Here is a 22,549-nt window from a genome sequence, read left to right as displayed (position 1 = left end):
AAAAAGAGATCAGCATGTCTCCAAACTCACACTTGTGCCACAGCTCTTCCACATTTCTCACATTTCTCTCCATGAAACACTGTTTTTGCCTTGTGCATATGTCTCCCTCCTCTGCATTGCTGTCCACGCGTGAAGAATTAGAAGAGGAGAGTAAAGTGCATCGCCGATGAAAAGGCTCTGAGATCACCAAACTGCAGTCTTACTCGATAGGAAGCAAAAGCATGCAAATGCTTTCACTTGATGCCGGATTGTAGCCCTGATCTTGGAGTTTTTGGACACTTTTTTTTCAAAAATGGTTATTTTTCCTGTGAGTTTACGCTACTCACAACGACGGATGAAGGAAATGAAGAGTGATGTAATGATCGAGTTGAGACGGAAAGTGTTCTTCACTGCTTTCTCCTCTTCAAGCGTTGTCACAAAAGTCTTGGAGGGAAATACAAAGTAATGTTTTAGAAAATCTTCCTTTTCCAGACGTGTCCTCCTGGCGTTTTTTTTTTTTTTTCTTTCAGTTTTAAGCCTCAAAACTGGGAATGGTCCATCTCATCCAGCCACGATGCCGGGCTGGTGGGAAAATCCGGGTATCCAGTACTGCTGCCCGTGGAGAGGTCTGACGTGGGGCCTCCGGCCATGGCCCTCAGAGCCTGTCCCACGCCACCCGGGCCTCCCTGCGCCACTAGAGTGTCCATGTTAAAGCCCAGGTTGTTGAGGAGGGGGGTGTGGCCAGGCAGGGAGGCGATGGAGGACGGAGAGTGTGGGAGGCCGTAAGGACTTCCCGCTCTGATGTCGTGGAAGGGTTGTCCCGCCGCGTCGACGGAGAAGCCTCCGTTCAGGACGGCGCCGCTGGTCACGTCGCCCACGCTCCCGTACAGCCCGTTGGTGTGACCCAGATCTGACAGGACCTGGTCGTCTGCAGAGGAGACATAAATGAACATTAATGCCAAATACATCATCTGAACACATAAGAGTCCCATTTTAAACTTTTTATGTTTTTTAATTTACTGTAAATTTTCAACCGATAATTCCAGCAGATTTTGAAGGAGAAAAGCGACTCGATGAGCATATTGGTATCACAACATTTAGCACATTTATCCTTATATTGTTGGTATTCATGTCTTAAACGCATTCTGAAAATTTTCACATTTTTTGCAATTTTCCCTAAAATTTTTAAGATTTTTTGTGAACTTTCTGCAAATTATGCAAGTTTGGCATCAAAACAATCAGCATATTCAGGGCATTTCTCCTTATACTTTTGGTATTTACATATTTTGCAATTTTTTAAATGTAACACAATTTATACGTTTTTTTTTTTCATTTTTTTTTTTCAACTTCATAGGAGTGAGAACATTTTCCAAATACTGTGTGCACTTTAAAGCTTAAGCTACCAAAACGTTCAGGACATTCCTGCTTGTACTTTTGATATCAGTACATTTTACACATTTTAAAAATTTTGCACATTTTAAATTTGCAAATTTTTTGCGATTTTTCAAGAAATTCTTCAAATTCTTTGTGAGGTTTCTGCAAATTATGCAAGTTTGGCATCAACACAATCACCATGTTCAGGACATTTCTCCTTATACTTTTGGTATTCACATATTTTGCAATTTTTAAAATATAATGCACTTTATACATTTTTTTTTTATTTCATAGGAGTGAGAACATTTTCCAAATACTGTGTGCGCTTTAAAGCTTAAGCTACCAAAACGCTCAGGAACATTCCTGCTTGTACTTTTGGTATAAATGCATTTTACACATTTTAACAATTTTGCGCATTTTAAAATTTTTGCGATTTTTCAAGAAATTCTTCAAATTCTTGGTACACTTTCTGAAAATTATGGAAGTTTGGTATCAAAACGTCCAGCTCGTTCAGGACATTCATGCTAGCTCTTTAGGCATTCGTATCTTTTACGCATTTTTAAATTTTTCGCAATTTGAAAGCTATGCAATATTGGTATCTTTGTGAACTTTTGTGAATTATGCAAGTATGGTATCAAAACATTCAGCACATTTAGGAGATTATTTTGTAATTAAAATAAATTGCTTTAGCATCTTTGGCGACCACATTTAGCAAAAAAGTATTCACACTACCGTAATCGCAGGTAATGCAACTTCTCTATTCTGAATGTGTTTATGTACTGGAAAGGAAAACGAGATGTCTCATCCCAAGAGGCTATATCCTCCCATTTGCAATTAAAAATGTCTAAATAAATGAAAACAAATACATAAATCAGAATTAGCATGAATCTCATTTATGCTAGTGCAGTATGTACATCTAGGGCTTTATTTTGCATTACCTGGACTTCATCTACATCTATCTTTTTCAGCAGTAGTCCATATTTTCTGGCAGTAATCTAGTTATTCTGCTGACTTCTAGTGTCTTTTTGTAAAAGAATAAGAAATTATATTTGTTTTCAAAACAAATTGAGACACTTCTTTTGATGATGCTAAACTGTGGGTTCATCTGTTCTCTCCAGAGAAAATTTAAGTGTTTCTTACTTCATTTTTCAGGTTCACATCTCATCTGTTGTAGAAAGTGCTGGAAACGAGACTCATTTATATTAATACCTAAATGCAACTCATTTATAAATTAAAATTAAATTGCGCATTTTCACTATTTTCTTTTTCTGTATCTGTGCAATCATGTAGCAGCTGCAGCACAAAATGTTTGTTTTCATCGATTCCGTAACAACAAAGATCCAGAGCGCTTTCTCTCTAATTGACTAAAAGCCTCACGTTCTTTATGGAGTTTCTGTCACCAGTTTTCATTTCTCATAAAAATAGCCTTCAGTTTTAAAGTGGCTTGGAGACTTTTATGACGATCCAAAATGAGGGCTGCAAATATTAAATAACAAAAGGATGTCTGAAATGCCATTTGCATCCTTCTAAGTACTCTTCCCTCATTTCCAATAAGCTCCATCAGGAAGACAAACAGAAGCATGAGGCGTCTGCAGCCACGACTGAGGGTGACATCCGGAATTTGTAAGAGAGGATTGCCATGGATGGAGGACGATATCATTTCAGACACGTCCCAAGTCAGTCCAGCAGCAAAAACTGTAAAGTGAGCAGCTTTCTTCCACCGATGTCTTTGAGTTACTAACCTCTGAAGCTGAGTTCACTGTCGCTGAGTCCCGCGTCGTCCGCCGAGCTCTCCTTCTCCACTTTGGTTCCTCCTCGGCTGCGTTTCACGCTTTTATAAAACTGAGTCCAGCGGTGGCGTCCGGCATCTTTCTTTAGACGCTTTTCCTTCGCTCGCCGGTTCTGGAACCAAACCTGACAGACAGGAAAGAGGATTAACAACTACTAATGCTGGACTCAATGATGACTTCAGATCTCTTTGATTTGACACAAGCAGAAATCAAAATGGGGTCAAAAACTAGACATAAGTGTCAAAGTCCAGGCCCAGGAGCCGGATCCGGCCCTCTAAGTAATTCTATCCGGCCCTCCAGATCATTTTATCTTGCTTGTAATTTGTATAATAAAAATATATTTTTATGGAGAGTAAAACATTGAAAGTTATTTACCTCTTTATGTCTGAATTTATTCCCAGCTATAAAGATATTCACTTATGTTTTTGCTTATAAATAAATGCTACATTTAGATCATTTTATAGATAATTTGGTTTGTCGCATATTTGAGACAACAGGCTTTAAGGGGTTAAAGTTTAAATTGATTTATTATGGAATAATATTTCTGCCTTTTTATCGATCATAATTATTTAAAAAGTTTTGTTTTAAAATTTTAGTTTTAGTGTGTCAATAAATGTTTATCCAATTTGGTCTGAAACCTTTTGGATTGAAATTGACAATCCTGAAATTAAGTTTTAAATGTGTTGCAGATGAGTTTAAAATGTAAATTCAGCTTTTAAAAAAAAGTTTAGACTTCTTGGATTGTTTTTGTGGCAAATTCAAGATTTTTTGTGTTCATATTTACACATAAAAATGTCCTTTTTGTCAATTCAATGTATAAAGATAATTCAAAAGTCTGAATTAAACTTTGTTCAACTTTTTTCTTTTATCTTGTTCTATTTTTCCTTTTAAATATACCCTGAAAAAAGTGAAAAATTGGATTAGTTAACAAATGTTTGGTAATTTGTTATATTTTTTTTTTGGTTTTCATCAAATTAAAAATTTAGGTTCATTGCTCACCCAACTCAAAAATGTAATTTTACAAAAATAATATTTTTTAATGAAAAAAATGCAGAGCTTTTGTTAAATGATTAAATTTTTCAGTTTTTACTCTGAAATCGAATGTTTTCATCATCAAAGAGTATTATTCTTACGTTTTTTTGTATCTGATTGAAGTTTTCCTACAGTTAATATATTAGATAACAGAAACAGATAAAATTCGAAGTTCTCCACCTGCACCACCCTCATGTCGAGTCCCGTCTCTGAGGACAGCTGCTCCCTGACGTGGCGTGCTGGCTTTGGCGAGTTCTTGTAGGCACTTTTGAGGGTCTCCAGCTGCTTGGCTGTGATGGTGGTCCTGGGTCGCTTAGTCCCCGCCTCTGAATCATCTACAAAAAAAAGTTCTTTACATTTTAGACCTCCTTTGTATGGAAAGCATGTGTGTGTGTTCAAGAAGTGAGTGGTCATGCAGAGGAGTGTATTATCGTCCTTGTGCATCTGTCCCACTCCCACAGCAGAGGACATAAATCTACTCAGTGGCATAGAAATGGAGCTACTGGAGCCGCACCATATAAGAGCATCGGCTCACTTTACATAATCAATCAGAGATGCATGGAAATCTCCGAGGGGAGGGAGGGACAGAGACAACACACACACACAACGACAAACACCAACGATCCAGTCAGAAGTTATTTCATTGCATTGATGAGTGCATACAGCTTGATCTATGGAGCTCTTTTGCAATTCTGATGCAGTAAAGTGAAGTCCCAGCCTCTCAGCACTGAATCACATAGATAGAAATTTCTTGTCGTTACTTTAAACGTGTATCCTTTAGTGCTGCCACAAACGATTATTTTAAGAGCCGACTAATCACTGATTATTTTGGGGCACTGGATGTAAAGCTCACATCTTAGCAATTATTAGCTTTAAAATAATTAAAAACTAGATTTATAGGAAGAAATGCTAGTGTGAATGCTGTAAGCTGAATTTGGCTGTTGAAGATGCTAGTGCTGATAGCTGAAGATGCTGAAATTGATAGCTAAAAACGCTGAAGCTGTTAGCTGAAAACGCTGAAGTTGATAGCTGAAATCACTTGAGCTTCTAGCTGAAAATGCTGAAGCTGATAGTTGAAATCACCGAAGCTGATGGCTGAAAACGCTGAAACTAATAGCTGATAACATAGAAGCTGATAGCTGAAATTGCCAAAGCTAATAGCTGAAAATGCTGAAGCTGATAGCCAGCTAAAATATTAGTCAAATGCTAAATTAGACAGAAAAACTGAAAAAAGCATAAGCTAGCCAAAACAGCTAGCATGCAGCTGAAATATTAGCTAAACTCCAAAATAGCCTAAAAACCTGAAAAAATCCTAAATTAGCCAATATAGCTAATATGGGGTTGAAATATTCGCCAAACAACAAAAATTAGCCTGAAAACACTGAAAAAAATCCTTAACTTGCTAAAACAGCTAGCGTGTAGCTGAAATATAAGCTAAACTTCAAAATAATGTAAAAAACAAAAAAACATAAATTAGGCAAAATAGCTAGCATGAAGCTGAAATGTAAGCTAAACTCTAAAATTGCCTAAAAAACTGTAACAAATACCGAAATCGTCTAAAAAACTAGCAGAATGTCATCATAAATTTCAGCTTTACTACACTCTGACTCTATATAATATAAAATAACAACTAATCGACGATTAAATTAGTCGTAGACTATTTTAATGGTTGATAAGTCATTGATTAGTCGACCAATCGTTCATTTGTAAATATTTGGCATCCTCCTTTTACAACTCACCGTTTTGTTTGGCGGTTTCGTAGTCCACCTTGCACACCAGCCTACCGTCCTCCATCAGGTAGAACTCGTCCCCCGTGGCGAGCTGGCGGCTGCACATGATGCAAGCAAAGCAATGAAGGTGATACACAAAGTCCTGGGCCTTCCGCACCACCTGCGTCGGAGGGATGCCCTGTTGGCACGACGCACATTTTGTTCCGAAACGCCTGCGGGAAAACAAGAACGCAGAATGTAGGCGGCCATATTCTCCAAACGATGACACATTTTAGAGTTAATGTGAGCTAAAGAAGAGGAGGAAAGCTTTCATCTGAAGGAAAGACAGGGCCGTGAACCGTGCAGGCCGCGTTTGCATGATTATGTGTTTACAGATGGGGTTTCTAGCTGAAGAGGAGGAAGAGGTTGAAGAGGAGCAGGAGGAGAAGTGCTCACAATAAAACACCCAGAGGAAAACCAATAAAACACTGAGTCAGGAGAGGCTTTAAATCATGGAGAAAAAAACAGGAGTGGGGTGAAGCCTTCAGATTACCACAACACAGACCAAAAGAGTCGAGCGTTTGTGTTTTTCATTCCACCTTCAAAAATCCAAGAAAAGGAAAAACCTTGTTGCCCCTCATGGTCACGGATAATACTGTTAGAATCCAGAACGCTGTTCAAGCTCGGAGCATTAAAACATTTCAAACTTGATTTAGCAAAAAGCCCAGATCTGCTGATTCTGTTTTGGATGAAAATCAAAGGCAGTTTTAACCCGTCGTGCCCTTAAAATCCAATAACGGAACCAAAGAAAAACCAACACCGCCCGAAGGATTGTAAAAAGAAACGAGATTTGTTTTTATAGCTTAAAGCTCAATCGCACAAGGGTCCAAAATCCAAAACACACCTTAGGTCGCTGACCGAACAGGATAAACATTTATTGAACACTTGGAAAGAACATTTTTAAAACATCAAAACCGTAAAATTTGAATTTGGCCGCTGAAGACGCTGAAGTTGACAGCTGAAAACGCTGAAACTTTTAGCTTAAAAACACTGAAGTTAATAGCTGAAAACGCTGAAGTTGATAGCTGAAAACGCTGCAGTTGACAGCTGAAAACGCTGAAACATTTAGCTTAAAAACACTGAAGTTAATAGCTGAAAACGCTAAAGTTGATAGTTGAAAACGCTGCAGTTGACAGCTGAAAACGCTGAAACTTATAGCTTAAAACACTGAAGTTAATAGCTGAAAACGCTAAAGTTAATAGCTAAAAACGCTGAAGTTGATTGCTGAAAACGCTGAAACTTATAGCTTAAAACGCTGAAGTTGATAGCTGAAAACGTTGAAGTTGATAGCTGAAAACTGATAGCCAGCTAAAATATTAGCCAAATCCAAATTAACCTGAAAAACTAAAGAGAAAAAAAACTTTGATTATCCAAGACAACTAGCATGTAGCTGAAAAAATAGCTAAACTTCTAAATGTCCCTAAAAAAGCTTAAAGTAGCCAAAACAGCTAACGTGTAAATATTAGCCTAACACCAAAACAGTCTAAAAAACTTATAAAGAAAAGCCAAAATCATCCAAAACAGCTAGAATGTAGCTGAAAAAAAACTTCAAAATATCCTGAAAAAAGCTTATATTAGCCAAAAGAGCTAACATGTAAATATTAGCCTAATTTCAAAACAGCCGTAAATCTTACATTAGCCAAAACAGTTAGCATGTAGCTGAAATATTAGCTAAACTTTAAAATAGCCTAAAAAATTACTGTAAATTACTTAATTTTTAAAAAGGGGGATTTTAACAAAACATATTGATAAATGCAAATAAAACATTTGTGTTTTTTTGTGCAAATCTAACAAATAGAAAATGATTGAAATTAAAAATTAACTGATTTTGTATGTGGATGTTTCTGATGATGAAGTCCATCCAGAGGCGCTCTTACTTGAAGAAGTCCTCCTTGCAGTAGACGCTGCCTGCGCGGGAGAAGCATTTGTCCGCCAGCGGAGTCTGGCAGTCTGCGCATTTGAGGCACTTCGAGTGCCAGTGTCTGTCCAGCACCTTCAGGATGAACTTGTCCAGGATGTGCTGACTGCAGCCTGCGCACTGAGGGATCTCTGCCAGGAGAAACCAGAGCGAGACGGAGGTCACACAAATGCCAGGAAACAAATGACTAGAAGCATTTGATTTTTTTAATTTGGAGTTTTTGGGGTCTGGTTTGAATTTGAATGAACTTTTATATGGTTTTATATGTTAAAAAAGTGGAATTTTGCAGTGTTTTTCCTATTTCTACAACATTTTTTGCTTAATTGTTTTCTCTAAATTGCACAAAATTGAAAAAAATCTTGAATATTCTCTAAAATTGTCTTGTTGAGTCTTTTGTGCTTTCAATTTGTTTAACCCTTTAACACCTGAGGTGACATTTAAACACAAAATCTTTAACATACTGTAACTTTTCAACTGTTAACACAATCAATGTAATTCCAGTAGATTCTGAAGGAGAAAAGCGGCGTGAGCGCCGCTTTTCTCCTTCAGAATCTACTGGAATTACATTAATCATGCTGACAATTAAAAAACAACATTAAATCAAAAACTTAAACACTTGAGCTCTAGTGTTAAAGGGTTAAATATGTCATTTATTCACTATTTTCTTTAACAAAAACGCCCCATTTTTCCTAAAAATACACATTTGTAGGCTAACTTGTCTGTCGCTCTCCAAGGTCCTGAAATCTGAGTCTGCTGAGTAAAAAAAAAAAAACTTCTCTGACGAAAAATTGATTTTCTTCTCTGTCTTAATCTGGTTTGCCACTTCCATCCACCTTAATTAATCTCTTAATGATTTTCAGGACATCATGGTGACAAGCGGCGCCTTTGGGTGAAAAGCTTCCGGATGAAAATCAGGTCAAAGCCAGATTACACCTGATGTTTTTGTAATGGTAAGAAAAGAAAGTACAGCACAACTACTGAATCCATTCTATTAGCTCGAGTTTTCTTTTTATTCTATTGTAAAATCACAACATCCTTCAAAATAAAAGCAGCTTTCAGAAATCGTTCATAGAGAAATTATAAAATAAGCAAATAGTGATTAAAATGTTAATTTTTTTCCCATAAATAAATTACATTTCAAACCAACTAGTTTTTTTTCTTAATTATAAAAACAAAACATCCTTCAAAATAAAAGCACATTTCATAGAGAAATTATAAAAATAAGCAAATAGTGGTTAAAATGTTGATTCCCCCCCCCCCCAGATAAATTAAATTGCAAAGCGACTAGTTGTCTTTTTTTATTATTTCAAAATCAAAACTTCCTTCAAAATAAAAGCACCTTTCAGAAATAGTTCATAGAGAAATTTTAAAAATAAGTAAATAGTGGTGACAATATTGGTTTTCTCCCCTAAATAAATACAATTACAAAGCAACTAGTTTTTTCTTAATTATAAAATTAAAACATCCTTCAAAATAAAAGTACCTTTCATAAATCGTTCGTAGAGAAATTACTAGAATGATAAAAAAAAATAAGCAAATAATGATTAACATATTTATCTTTCTTCCCTGGATAAATTAAATTGCAAAGCAACTAGTTTTCTTTTTGTTTCATTTTAAAATCAAACCATGCTTCAAAATAAAAGCACCTTTCAAAAATCTTTCATGGAGAAATTATGAAAATAAGCAAAGATTGGCTAAAATATTTATGTTTTTCCTCCTAAATAAATTACATTGCAATATTAACTCGACGTAACCGTACCATGTTAACTACAAATTTAATTTAATGTAATTTAATTAGACAAAATACAGAAAATATGTGAAAGTAAAATAAAAATGTGAAAACCTGGAGCCAAAGACAGAGCGGGGATGTTTACTGTAAATCTAAAACCGTTAAATAATCTGTCAATAATCACTTTAAAGCCGCGGTTTCTCATATTTAATCTCATCACTGCCGCAATCTGCAGGTTTTTGCAACCTGGAAGTGAAGATCCATCACACACGAAAACACATATTTTATTTTTTTATTAAGTAAAACAATATTTTATATATAAGAATAAATTAGCTTTAAAAATATGGATTTAAGGGAAAAAATATATCATTTGACATTTAATGCTTTTTATTTGTTTTAAATAAGTGAAGCTGCGGGAAATATTCAGGTGTGTCTGACAGGAAATTCAGAACCGGCGCGTTTTGGACCGAACCGACAGCCAGCCGAACCGCAGATGACAGGAGAGAGTGCAGCGGCGGGAATCCGCGCTCCGGCCTTCAGAAACGGAGCCAAGCGCGTTTTGCTCGGAGTGGTGCTGAAAGGACAGCGGCACGGCTCTTGGCAGCCCCGACTGGGCGTGCGGTGTGCGCGCACACGCGTGTGCGGGGAGAGGACCTCGTGCATGCAGGAGGTCTCCTTCCTATCTTATTATCGGCTGCCACCTCTCCACTCGTCGTCGCTCACGTGGAGCTGGCGCACATGCTCAGATCCGGCTGGAAAATGACGCGCAAACGTTTCGGTTCGGGACGCAGCTGTCCCGAGTCAGGAGGGAAGAAGATCTGAGTCCTTTATTCCTGAAATAATCCAGGATGAATCCCGGCGCTGCAGGGGACTGAGTGGCAGGATCTTTATCCAATCTTTTAATCTAAAATTATAATCTGAGTGCACGTGCGGTTTGAAATAAAACACACACAAATACATTCTAAACATTTGACCATTTTTTCCTCATTTTTTGGAGTTATTTCAGATTATTTGTGAGGCCTCCACCTGTATCTAAACCTCCCTGTGAATAATTAGGTCAGAGCAGAAATGTTTCATTTTCTAGGGTCAGATTATGAAAGGCCACAGACACAGATGTGAAGAATGTCTCACCTTGGATGCAGAAATGCCGCTAAATCCTCTTTTGGAAATAAAAAAAACTCCTAATAATTGTTGCATTTGTTTGAGGCCTGCTGTCTGATCCAATTGACCGTTCGAGGCCTTTAATTTGACCCAACAATGAGTGTCAGTCAAAGTCAGAGAGCATTGGTCTGATGGCTGATGATGACAACTGCGTCTGATCTCCTGACCGAGAAGGCTCGTTTGCAAATTAACAGCTGGGATGCTCAGAGGACACGAAAGTATCGAGAAAAAAATAGATTCTTTTTATTTATTTTAATATATTTGCTGCAACATTTGATCATCTAAAACTGCACCGGCCTGCAGGACTCCCCGTAAATAAATCCCTCTCCATGCTGCAAACCCTACAGCGCGCGCGGCTGCTCAGCGCGCGGACATTCAGCATAAATAAAGGGGGGGTCTTACGTTGCAGTGGCACTCCGAGAATCTCCGGTAAACTCTTCACAGGACTCTCTGTCGGCAGGACCGCCGCACTTTGCATCATCGTGATCCAAACCGGGATGCAGACGCGCGCGCACACCGCTCCCCCGTCCTGCCCTGTGTGGGGGCTAAAATAAAAAAAACAAACAGCTGCTTGAGGCCCGTGTCCACCCTGCGCACCGCGGGGGTCAAATCCCTGTTATGTCTCCGTTCCCAGAGTCCGTGCCGAGCCGTGCCGTGCGGCGCCGCGCTGAGCTGTTTTTGGAGTGGATCAGAAGGCTGCTTGGTCCATTCAGCGCTGCAGGGGCGGCGGGGCATGACGTCACCGCGCCAGAGGCTCACAGGGAGCCAATGGGAGCGCGAGAAGGGGAAGCCCCAGAGGCGGAAAGCATCCTGGATAGGTGTGCGGGCGAAGATGAGAAAGGAGGAGAGGAGGAGGAGAGGCGGCGAACGTGGAAAACTGTCTCAGGAGAGGCGGAACCGAAATAGCTCACTGCAGTGGCTTCATGAGGGGCCCCGGGCCAGCAGGACACGATCTGGAGGGGAGGAGGAGAGGCCCGTGGAGGAAAAGGAGGATCATCTGAGGTCCTGTCAGTGAGGGTTTCATATCTCAAAGTGAAACTAGGTGAATAAGAAGGCCTTTCAAAGTATAAGGTCAATTTTACTCATTTTAAAGCCATATTTTATTAAATTCAAATAATTACTAAACATAAAGATAAGCTGGAGAGCAGTTTGAGCTGAAATGGGCGGTTTTTCCGTCACATTCAGGGCCAGCACCACCTGTGCGCGCGCTTCCTCCCCGCGCAGAAACAGGTACAAGGATTAGGAGTCCGTGCGCAGACTTCCTGACACTCTTCATTTTGCAGCCCGCCGTCTGAGACTGAACTCACCGGGAAGATATTCCCTCTGGAGGCCTGCAAGTTCACGCCAGATGAACTCAATCTTCGCTTCCAATTTACTTCAAGCGTGGAAAGAAAAGCGCGCGCCAGAGTCTGTTTGTCGAAGCTGCGCCGCCTCCCAAAACAAGCTGTTGCATCAAGTCAGTCTGGAGATTCAACACCAAACGCACGCGCACCTTTCATAAAACAAGCATTTTTTTGCATTACAAAAATTGGATTGGATTCTGCCCAGATTTACGCATTTTTACGCACGATTTACGCAGCGAAAATATGGGTCATCCCAGAGATAATCGTTTATTTTTTGTCATTAATAAGATGAAAATATCTTATATTGAATTGATTTTAACTTATTCCATTTTACAGACAAAGCCAACATGGACTTATTCTTTTATCATAAGACTCTCAATCCCGCAGCAATTTTGCAAAATGAAAAATACGCATCAGTCTGATTAAAAAAGACGACAGGTACATTCCTGCAGTTCCACTCTGAATTTCAATGTTTTGCCGCGAGGTTCTCCTCTTCTTCACTCCTTCATCAGTGCGTCTAAAGTCTTAATTCCACACCTTCCCGCTCCAAATCACTCATTTCACTTTTCAATTACTCTGATTGTTGTAATCGAGGCCCCTTAAGCTGCCCCCGAAAAAAAACACGCAGATAAAAATGCTCTTAACTCGTCAGCAAAGGGCAGCACAATTAGAATAATTGACGGATGTAAAAAGCTGAAAGAGATAAGACGCGCGCACGCACATGTGGGACATGAAAGGATGCAGATTATTGTTTTTTCATCTTCAAAACGACATCTTTAAAAAACACATGTGAGGTCAAAACAAAAACCCTTTGTAGGCCAAATGGTGAGGAAAACTGTTTCCAGAAGGCTCGGAGTTTATTCTCGCAGATATGGAAGGAAGGAGGAATAATTTGTTGAGAAAGCAGCTCTTGGGCAATATTTCAAGCGGGGGGCGACTCCTTTGCCACCAGCGCTGACCCAGCCACCTCTAATTAGATCTAATATTTCAGTGGACGAGTTCATTGACATCCGAGATTCACAGATCCATCTTACTGAGCCAGAAACACACACAGTCCCTTCATCCACGCGGGCCTGCCAGACAAACCGACCTCAACATATTAATTTGACAGAGTCGGTTTCAACGCGCGCTCTTTTGGACATAAAAGCCTGAGCTGCACGCGCGCGTAAAAACGCCTTTAAACCCAATTTTTACATTTTTCAGTCAGAACTTTGTGTGAATCCTGCTGCCAGCAGAGCAGACCTACCTAATCATGGCTGATTTCCCTCTCCTCCCCCCCTCCTCTTCCTCTTCCTCCTCCTCCTCCTCCTCCTCCTCCCGCAGAGGCTTGTTTCTGCAGGATGTGCGCTCAGGAGCAGCAGGTCCCCCGATTCTCTCCGGCTTCCAGGGAGAACACAGCCTCGCAGGGACGGAGCAGCCCGAGTCCCCCAAGCCTCTGCTTCCAAAAAGCAGAGAGAGGGAGAGGCAGAAACGCGAGGAGGAAACCTTAGGAGGGAGCACCGAGGAGAAAATTAAATTGCACTTGGGGGGCAAATTCTATTAGGGAATAGTTATTGTCTCCTGACAGCTCCTGTCCATTTGGGTAATTAGTAGGAGAGATTGTTTGAACAAACGAAATCTATTCCCGTCAGAAATGATATTTTCCAATTCTCTGATTGAACCTGACCCCCGTCCTGCTGAGATGACGCGGGAATGGGAGCATTTGACTCCAGCAGATCTCAGGCTGCAGGTTCAAGTCTGTGCTATTATTTATTTATTTTTTAGGGAAAAACACAAAATGTGCAGTAAAAATGGTCAATGATGTGAGGGAAAATATTCTGTTTTGAAATTACATGATTAGATTTATAATTTTTGGTTCATTTTGAATAATCCGATCTGATTAATTGACTTAAAAATCGATCCAAAAAGGCAAAAATGTAACTAGTTTCCAAAATTCAAAGTGTTTCCTCCTATTAGACATCAATGATGGTTAATCATTTTTTTGCTGTGTTGTCTTTGGTTGTTTTTAAGTTGTCATAAAATAAATAGGGTTGTGTATCTCTCCCTCTCACACACTGAAAAAAGAGAAAAAATTGATCAATTAACAAAAGTTCAACAATTTGTTTAGTTTTTATCAAAATTACATGTTTTAGTCAAGTAAACCATCAACTCAAAATTTTAATTAGTTCAAATCTAATAATTTATAATGTAACAAATTACAAAACTTTTGTTAACTGATCCAATTTTTCCATTTTTTTGTGCATAAACTCAATACATGGTCCACAAATCCAGACATAAAGGATTCCACTCACTTTTTGGCGATACAATTTGATTGTTTTACAAAAAAAATGCTAAAATCCAGACATTTTTTGTTCATATGAAATTTAAAGCTATAAATAACTAGAAAAGTTGCATTACCTGTGATAATACTGGTGTGAATGCTTTTCGAAAGTAGTCGCTGAAGGTGCTGAAGCTTTTTGCTGAAAATCCTGACGCAATTCACTTTAATTGTTGAAGGGATTTGCTGAAAATGTAAAAGCTGTTTGCAAAATGTAGAATTTTCTAAAAGACTGGAAAGTTTGCTAAAGTATTACTTAAAAGATGCTGAAGTTGACCTTAATTCCTGAAAAAGTTGCAGTAAAAGTGCTTAAAAATCCCTAAAACATGCCAAATTTCCCAAAAATATTTAATGTATTGCTTATATATGACATAAACTCTAAATTAGCCCAAAAAAACTTAGTGGATTCCAAATTAGCCAAAGAAACTTGCACGTTTCTTACACACTAGCTACACTCTAAAATAGCCTAAAATTCATCAGTAAACTAAATTAGTCAAAACATTAGCCTGTTGCTAAAATACGTAATTTACATTAATTGCTGAAGGGATTTGCTGAAAATGAAATGAAAGAACTATGAAAGAGCGCTGAAGTTGACCTAAATTTCAGAAAAAATGGTAGTAAAATTGCTAATCCCTAATACATGCCAATTTTGGAAAAATATTTACTGTTTCTTAAATTAGCCAAAAAAAGAAGCTAGCTTGTTGCTAGCTACACGCCAAAACAGCCTAAACTTTCTCAGTAAACCAAACTAGTCAAAAATGTTATCTTGTTGCTAAAACAGGAGCTAAACTCTAAATTAGCCTAAAAAGACCTCAGTAAATAACAAATTAGCACAAAAAAAAGGGTAAACTCTAAATGACCCTAAAACAGATAGCAAGTTAGTCAAAAACGTTAGCTTGTTGCTAAAATGGAAGCTAAACTCTAAATTAGCCTAAAAAGTCTCAGTAGATAACAAATTAGCTAAACGAGTTAGCATGTTGCTAAAATAATAGCTAAACTAAAAAAAAAAAACTATAAAAGATGAAAACATAGCCCATGAATATATTTAAAAGCTATTTGCTAATCTACTTAAAATTTTGAAGACTTTCTCATTCATTTCCCATCAGGCATATTTTGCTCAACATTTTGAAACCATTAAAGTTTATGAATACCAAAAATACAAGCAGTAGTTTCCTGAACGAGCTGAACGTTTTGAAGATTGCTGAAATCGCGATTGAGTTTTTACGTACCAAAAAACGTACAGAAAGGAGATGGAGAATCACTATAGCGTCAATGCTGTGTTTGCATCTGATGTACATAGAAAGACAAAGACGGTAGAAAACAAAAAACTAAAAAAAAAGCTGCAATTTGCCAGAAATTGATTATTTACTTCTTGATTGATTTTATACATTTTAACCAACATGATCTTGTTCATATCTGTTTTTTAAACATTACTCCCACTGCCCGATCAATTTTTCGATACTTATCTAATATCTTTTATATCCCTAAGAAAAATTAATGTATTTTGCCTCAATTGAAATGATATTTTCAAATATTGAATATCAATTTATTTCATTTAGAAACAATTTTAATGCTAAAGGTCGATTCGATTAACATCTTGCCTCAGACAGATCAAACTGTTTGAATCTCAAAAATATAAATCGATTCAACAATTAAATCGATTAATCGTTACACCCCTGAACTACTGATGCCTGTTTACACTCAAAAATGTGTCTCCAAATTCATTTGGTGAGACTTTCTGATCAAAGCAATAAGTGCTAAAGTGTGTTTGCGATTCAAATGTTATTTTTAAAAAGCAGAGAACCTCCAAATTCTTCTGTAAGTTGATTAAATCTATTAGCTTTTGTGCCGACTGATTGAATTAGCTAACATTACTTGATAGTAGTGTTAGCTTTACTAAACCAGCATCTGGGCTAGAAAAAAATCTCTAAAAGATGACGCAGAAATGAAGACAAATATCTGATTCTTCCTCTGCTGCTGATGTACCCACATCAATGGTTAAAATTCAAATTTCAGAAAAGGACAGTTTACTAGAAAAGGCGGCCATGGATCTTCACAGGAGTCTCAATGACAGGAGCGGTGCCAAGTGAGTGAATTACAGCCGTGTGACTGACAACTGCTGGGCCTTTTCCAGCTTCATTACCCGAGCACTTCCTGTAAGCTGACGCTTGCTCCAGAGGAGAAAGAGTGTCAGTAAAACCAGAACAGAACGGGAACGGATTCCCAAAAGCCCCACAGGGAGCTGGAGGTGACTGAATTTCTGCGATCATCTGGGGTGTTCAATCAGGTGAAAAGCACATTTCAAGACACAAAAAGAGAAATTTCAAATTTTTCATTTTTTATGTGCTGTGTCTTCCAGACAAAAAAACTTTATTTTCTTATTGTTGAAAAGCTAAATTGAGGATTATTTGTAGGTTTATTGCAGCAGTCTTGGTTTGATGACAAACAGGAGAAATTCATGGAAATTTCTGCAGCTTTTTACCACTTTAAGTGCAAGATCTGCTAATTCCCCAAAAGAATTAAAAGTCAAAACTACAGCTATATAAGCATTTTATGATGCTCAAAGTTAAAGGAAGCTTATTCTCATTGTGAGTTGCTGATTTTTAGACTTAATGGATTTATATTTCTACAATCCAACCATCTCTCCGAGGTAAGTTGTTTATACTATTATAAAAATGTTTCAAAATGAAATAAATCGATTACATCAATATTGGAATATACCTTTAGGATTCAGATACTGTAGGTTTATTTTTGCTATATCGAAAAATTTAATAAAGATAAAAAATATGTCAAATTCTGCTTCTTCTGTTTCTTTTTCCTTTCGCTTCTGTGCAGGCAGCTGTGACTCCACCCATTCTCCTATGGATCCTGTTAAGCAGTCACAGCTGCCTGCACTTCAGTAATTAGACTTTTTTTTAAAGAGCTCTGCTGCAGTCCTTGGTGTCGGTTCATTTTGTTTCCTGCTTTTTTTCTGACCCCTGTGAGTTTGTTTAAATCTTTTGTAAATAAAACACCTTAGACTCCGCCTCTAATTTGCTATCTGCATCTGGGTTTCCTCCAGCTTGACCAACCGTGACATGATCAGCCATGATCATTACAGTCTAATGTGTGGGAACACTTTGAATTAATTTTAGACTAGATTAGATTTATTTCAAACACATAAAACAAAAAATGTAGAACACTGCAAAATAATACAAATTAATTAAGCAAAAATAAATGTTTGAAAATGGGATAAGCAGAAGAATGTTTATTCAAGCCTATCCCTCCCACTACTTTCCACATTAGTCCCTCATATTCATCATAATTATAGTTTCTCTTTTTCCAATGTATACATTTCATAATAAATAAATGGATATTTCATCAGTTTGACATGTTTGTATTTTAAGAACCGTTTTTCTCTTAGTTTGATAGTAAATTATTCAATATCCGGGCATTGTTTGTATTGTTTCTCAAGGCTATTTCATAGTTTAATTCCACACACTGAAATATACTTTTCCTAATTGTTTTAACTACTGGTTGTTTAAAAATCCCCTCAGAGAGAAATCTCCATCTGAATTTTATGAGGTAATGCCTCAATACTGGCTTATAGAGAGATTTCACTGTATACAAATAAACAAAATTAAAAAAAGAATAACAATGTGGAGTTAAAAAAATATCCAGCATTATGAATCGTTCTTAAAACATTTTTTGTAGGTTGAAGAGGGGCTGTAATACTGTTTTGTAATTGTGTCCTCGTACTTAAATACAATATAATAAATGTGGCATTAATAGTAAAAAATACAATGTATTCAATAATTAAACTGAGGTATTTAATTTGGGGTACTTTCTCTGTTTTTGTAACATTTATATCAGGTTTCTCAAACTCAATTTCCCTTAAGGCTACTGAAGGCAGAGTCCGGCTGAGGCTAGGCCGTATGGGGTTCCATTTGTGTCAAAAATATAATATTACGTTCACTGTCTATATTGACGGTCCAATCGTCTATGTCTACTGAACAAGTTCATTGAACGTTTGTTCGTGTCTATGTACTACTAAGTAATATCTTCTGTGTCCTGTGAAACGACAAGAGTTAACGATGCTAGCAACTGTTGCTAAGGACTTTTCTAGTGACCAGATCCAACGACAATAGCAAATGTGAAGTTTTAAGGATAAAGCTGAAACATCACAAAGCAAATACAAAGATATCATCAAATAAGCATTGACACGCAGAAGATATTGCTTAGTAGTACATAGACACGTTCGATAAACTTATCCAGTAGACAAACAGCGGACCCAAAAACATGTTTTTGGCACAAATAGAACCCCATACGGCACTGGCTGCATGTACTGAGAAAATTACTTGTAAATAGTCACTTTTTTGAAGAAAAAAAAAAAAAGTAATGTAGTCTGGGAAGAGGGGGTATCAGGTTTCCTATTTGCGGACTGTACCATCATTGAACTCTTAAATAAAGGCGGGGGCCACAAATATCGACTTGGGGACTGTAAATGGCCCACACACCGCCAGTTTCAGACCCCACATTTATGTGTATTGATAATTCAGAATTTTCTTTATGATTACCGTTTTTTTCTTTTTTTTCAAGTTGATCGATAGCTTATTTATCCATCCATATTTTTAGTTTAGCCAGTTTTTTATTCATTATATTTGTGAGGTTTTAAAGTTATCATCTGAATAAAATACATTTGTGTCATCAGCAAACAGTTCTATTTTTAATATCTATGACACTTTAAAAGACTTTAAAAAGACATGTGACCATGCAGTGTGGTAGAATGTTCTAATGATGTTCCGTTTATATGATTTTAATTTTTAAAAGCAACTTTATGAGACTGAAATGTGAATGGATTTGACATTAATTCTTGTTTACTTGTTTGTTAATTGACACTTGATTATCTCGCAAAAAAATTGAGGAATCTTGAAAACTTCACCTGCCCTGTTCAGTACCAGGTATTTATCTTTAAGTCAGACTGGTGGAAGTTTTGGAAAAAGATGTCCTGGATTGATTTTATTGATTGGATTGTTCAAAATGAACCAATATCAACTATGAACCTACAGAGCAGGAGGCTCTCAACACAACTCGTCTCCTATTTACCATGCTATCCTTTCATTAGTTCCAAAGAAGACCAAAATTTCAGCGCGAACATCCAACGACCCTCTGGTTCTTCTTCATCTCCCTGTAATGATCCAACTGGTGTCCCCACTTGGATACAAACTGAATCTTGCACCACTCAGACAGATAAACCCACTTGGATGAGGGCAAAACGTTTCAAAGGAAGACATTTTTAAGTCCAGCTGACTCAAGACTACACCACCTGGATGAAAGAGAATGTGTGTCTGTAAGTTATTTTATGATTATATTTAGAATTAAACTGACTTAACTCTCTGTAGGATGTAGTGACATTTCTTTAGGGTCATCCTTTACTGCATCAGACAATAAGACGAGATGCCTGAGATTTAAGCATGGAAGCACCGATGATGGGGCGGGGTGAGCGGGTGTCAGTAAAATGAGATGGATCCGACCCTATTTGACTCTCCCCTTTAAAAGGCTGCATATTTAAAATCCCAAAAGGGGATGGGGCTCTACATTTGGCTGTGATATACACACACCCAGTACCAACACCATATATTAAACTCCTTTTTATAATTTATTCACCCCTTTCATCCGGCTCTGTCCACAGCAGGAAGCTTTATAGTATTATTAAAGTCAGAAAGAGAGATGACAGAAAAATACATCAAGCCCCTCCTGCATTTTAATATCAATACCAGAGGGGCAATAAACACCGAAGCTCACAGGAGAGAGGAGTGACCATAAAACTCTGCATTGTCTAATTTATGGAAGACAACAAGAGTTCAGCGAGGAGGAGGTTCTTTCCTCTTAAGTCTTGGGTCTCGTCACTGAGCCGTATATCTGCATGCAGCATTTCTCAGCTGCACAAAAAAGCTCAGAGAGGAAACGAACAAACAAGAATGTTTGCAGAAGTTGATAAAATTGAAGTCTCAACATAAAAAAATATCAATCTTCTCAGAAGGAGACTAAATTTGAAACTTTCTTTTATAGTTTTGGGGAAAAAATGATTTTTACAGCCCGGAATTCCTCTAAGAAGTCAAGTTTTCAGGAGTTTTATTGTATATTTGGATTGTAACCATGATGATTGAATACACAATATAGTTTAAGTTTGCTTAAAAGTACAGGAAGTAGTAAATGTAACACAAAGCTTTGATAGAACAGATGATTTTTGTTGTTTATTTAATCAAACTTTTAAAAACAATATTTTGTAAAGTTGTAGCTAATGTTCTATTATAGAATTGTTTTTTTAAAGTTACTCTGAGCTGGTTGTTCTATTTAAAATTACTAGAGCATAACCATAATGAATTTTGCTATCCTTTAATGCACATGTGTTAAAGTCAAGGCCCAGGGGGCCGGATCCGGCCTTCCGGGTAATTTTATCAGGCCCTCCAGATGTTATCAGGCACTTATTTCTAACTTGTATAATTTTGACTAAATATATTTTTATGGAGAGTATTATTTAAAGTTATTTAAGGTTTATTCTGGAATAATATTCCTGCCTTTTTATTATTAACAATTATTATAAGTTTTAAAAACTGACCTTCTGGTAGCTTTTTGGAATATTTTGGGATTTATTAAGATTGTTTTAGGTTATTTTGGAGTTTAGCTAATTTTTCAGCAACATTCTAGCTGTTTGGGGTAGCCTAAGTTTTTTGTTTGTTTGTTTGTTTGTTTTTTAGGATGCTTTACTCCTATAGAATCTACTAGAATTATCATGTTAACAATTAATAAGTTACAGTAAATCTAAGTTAAAAGGTCCTCAAAAACCTACAGCCACTCATACACACCAACCCTCCATCAGCTGTTTAATTTCACACAGGTTAATTTCACTTTAGAAGTCCAAGATTTTCACTGCAAATGACCCAAAAAAAAAAAAAGAAAGATTAGTGCTCCTGAATCCAGACATTCAAAGTGCACAGCTCTGTGCTTGTTCTGATTTGAATTTGAAGCCTCTGTCCTCGCCGTGAACTGTTCACCTCGGCCCCGGCTAAACTGCAGACAGATATTACATCGCTGCCAACTTCCTCATTACCCATCATTAGCCGGAGCCATTACAACATTCGCTGAGGCTCAAGACACCTGATAAAAGGCTTGGTCAGAGCGAGCAACTGCAGCACCAGTAAACATCCGGACGGATCAGACACTTCTGTCAAATGCAGGGAAAATATTACCCAGATTGCTTTGTTTTTAATGCATTAGACTGATAATGTGGGTGATGCTTCAAAAACAGCCTGTAAATCTGCTTTTTCTTTCATTTATTCTCCCCATCCTAATACATCATTAAAGTTTTGACTACCTGAGAGCTTGATCGAATCACACAAGCTCAGCCGCCGGGCCTTGATGGTCCACTGCTTTAATGAGAGGCCATTAATCAGCGCCTTGTGTGTGAGTGAGGAATCGACTGCCTTAATTCAACTGTTTCACCATCAAAACCTGTCACAAAGACGGGAGACATGGATAAAGCCATCCGATCAGAGTGGATGTGGGGCAGACAGGTGGAGCAGGTGAAGGCCACGAGTCAACAAAGACACACAAACAAAGACAAAAACACAGAGAAGTCCCACCCTGACAGAAATACACAAAAACACAGAACAAAAAGAAAAACATAAACCAAACACCACCTACTAAAAATAAAAATTCTTCCCCACACAAACAAGGTGTGCTACTCACACAAACACGGAGTGCTAGCCACACAAACAGGAAGTACTAGCCACACAAAAAACGTGTGCAATCCACACAAAAAACAGAATGCTAGCAACACAAACATGGAGCGCTAGCCACACAAAACATGGAGCGCTATCCATTCCGCACACAAAAAAACAGAGCGCTAGCCAAACAAAAAAACAGAGTGCTAGCCAGATAAAAAATGGAGCGCTAGCCACGCAAAAAAATGAGTTCTAGCCACACAAACAGGAAGTACTAGCCACACAAAAAACGAGTGCAATCCACACACACAAAAAACAGAATGCTAGCAACACAAACACGGAGCACTAGCCACATAAACAGGAAGTACTAGCCACACAAAAAACGCGTGCAATCCACACAAAAAACAGAATGCTAGCAACACAAACATGGA

General features: G+C 37.7%; 1 protein-coding gene across 1 annotated transcript; it reads right to left on the bottom strand.

Moving 5' to 3' along the window:
* Positions 1-487: 487 nt before the first annotated feature.
* On the bottom strand, positions 488-12,205 carry lhx4 (LIM homeobox 4). Its single transcript, XM_024278916.2, has 6 exons — positions 11,155-12,205; positions 7,822-7,993; positions 5,915-6,117; positions 4,356-4,510; positions 3,096-3,267; positions 488-907 (listed from the first exon to the last, which is right to left on the bottom strand). The coding sequence occupies exons 1-6, from the start codon at positions 11,231-11,233 to the stop codon at positions 519-521; spliced, it is 1,170 nt and encodes a 389-aa protein (XP_024134684.2). The 5' UTR covers positions 11,234-12,205; the 3' UTR covers positions 488-518.
* Positions 12,206-22,549: the final 10,344 nt, after the last annotated feature.

The sequence above is a fragment of the Oryzias melastigma genome, linkage group LG4 (genome assembly GCF_002922805.2).
Source record: "Oryzias melastigma strain HK-1 linkage group LG4, ASM292280v2, whole genome shotgun sequence".
Taxonomy (NCBI): Eukaryota; Metazoa; Chordata; class Actinopteri; order Beloniformes; family Adrianichthyidae; genus Oryzias; species Oryzias melastigma.
Note: the sequence above shows the minus strand (reverse complement) of the source record. Positions and strands in the feature narration are given on the sequence as shown.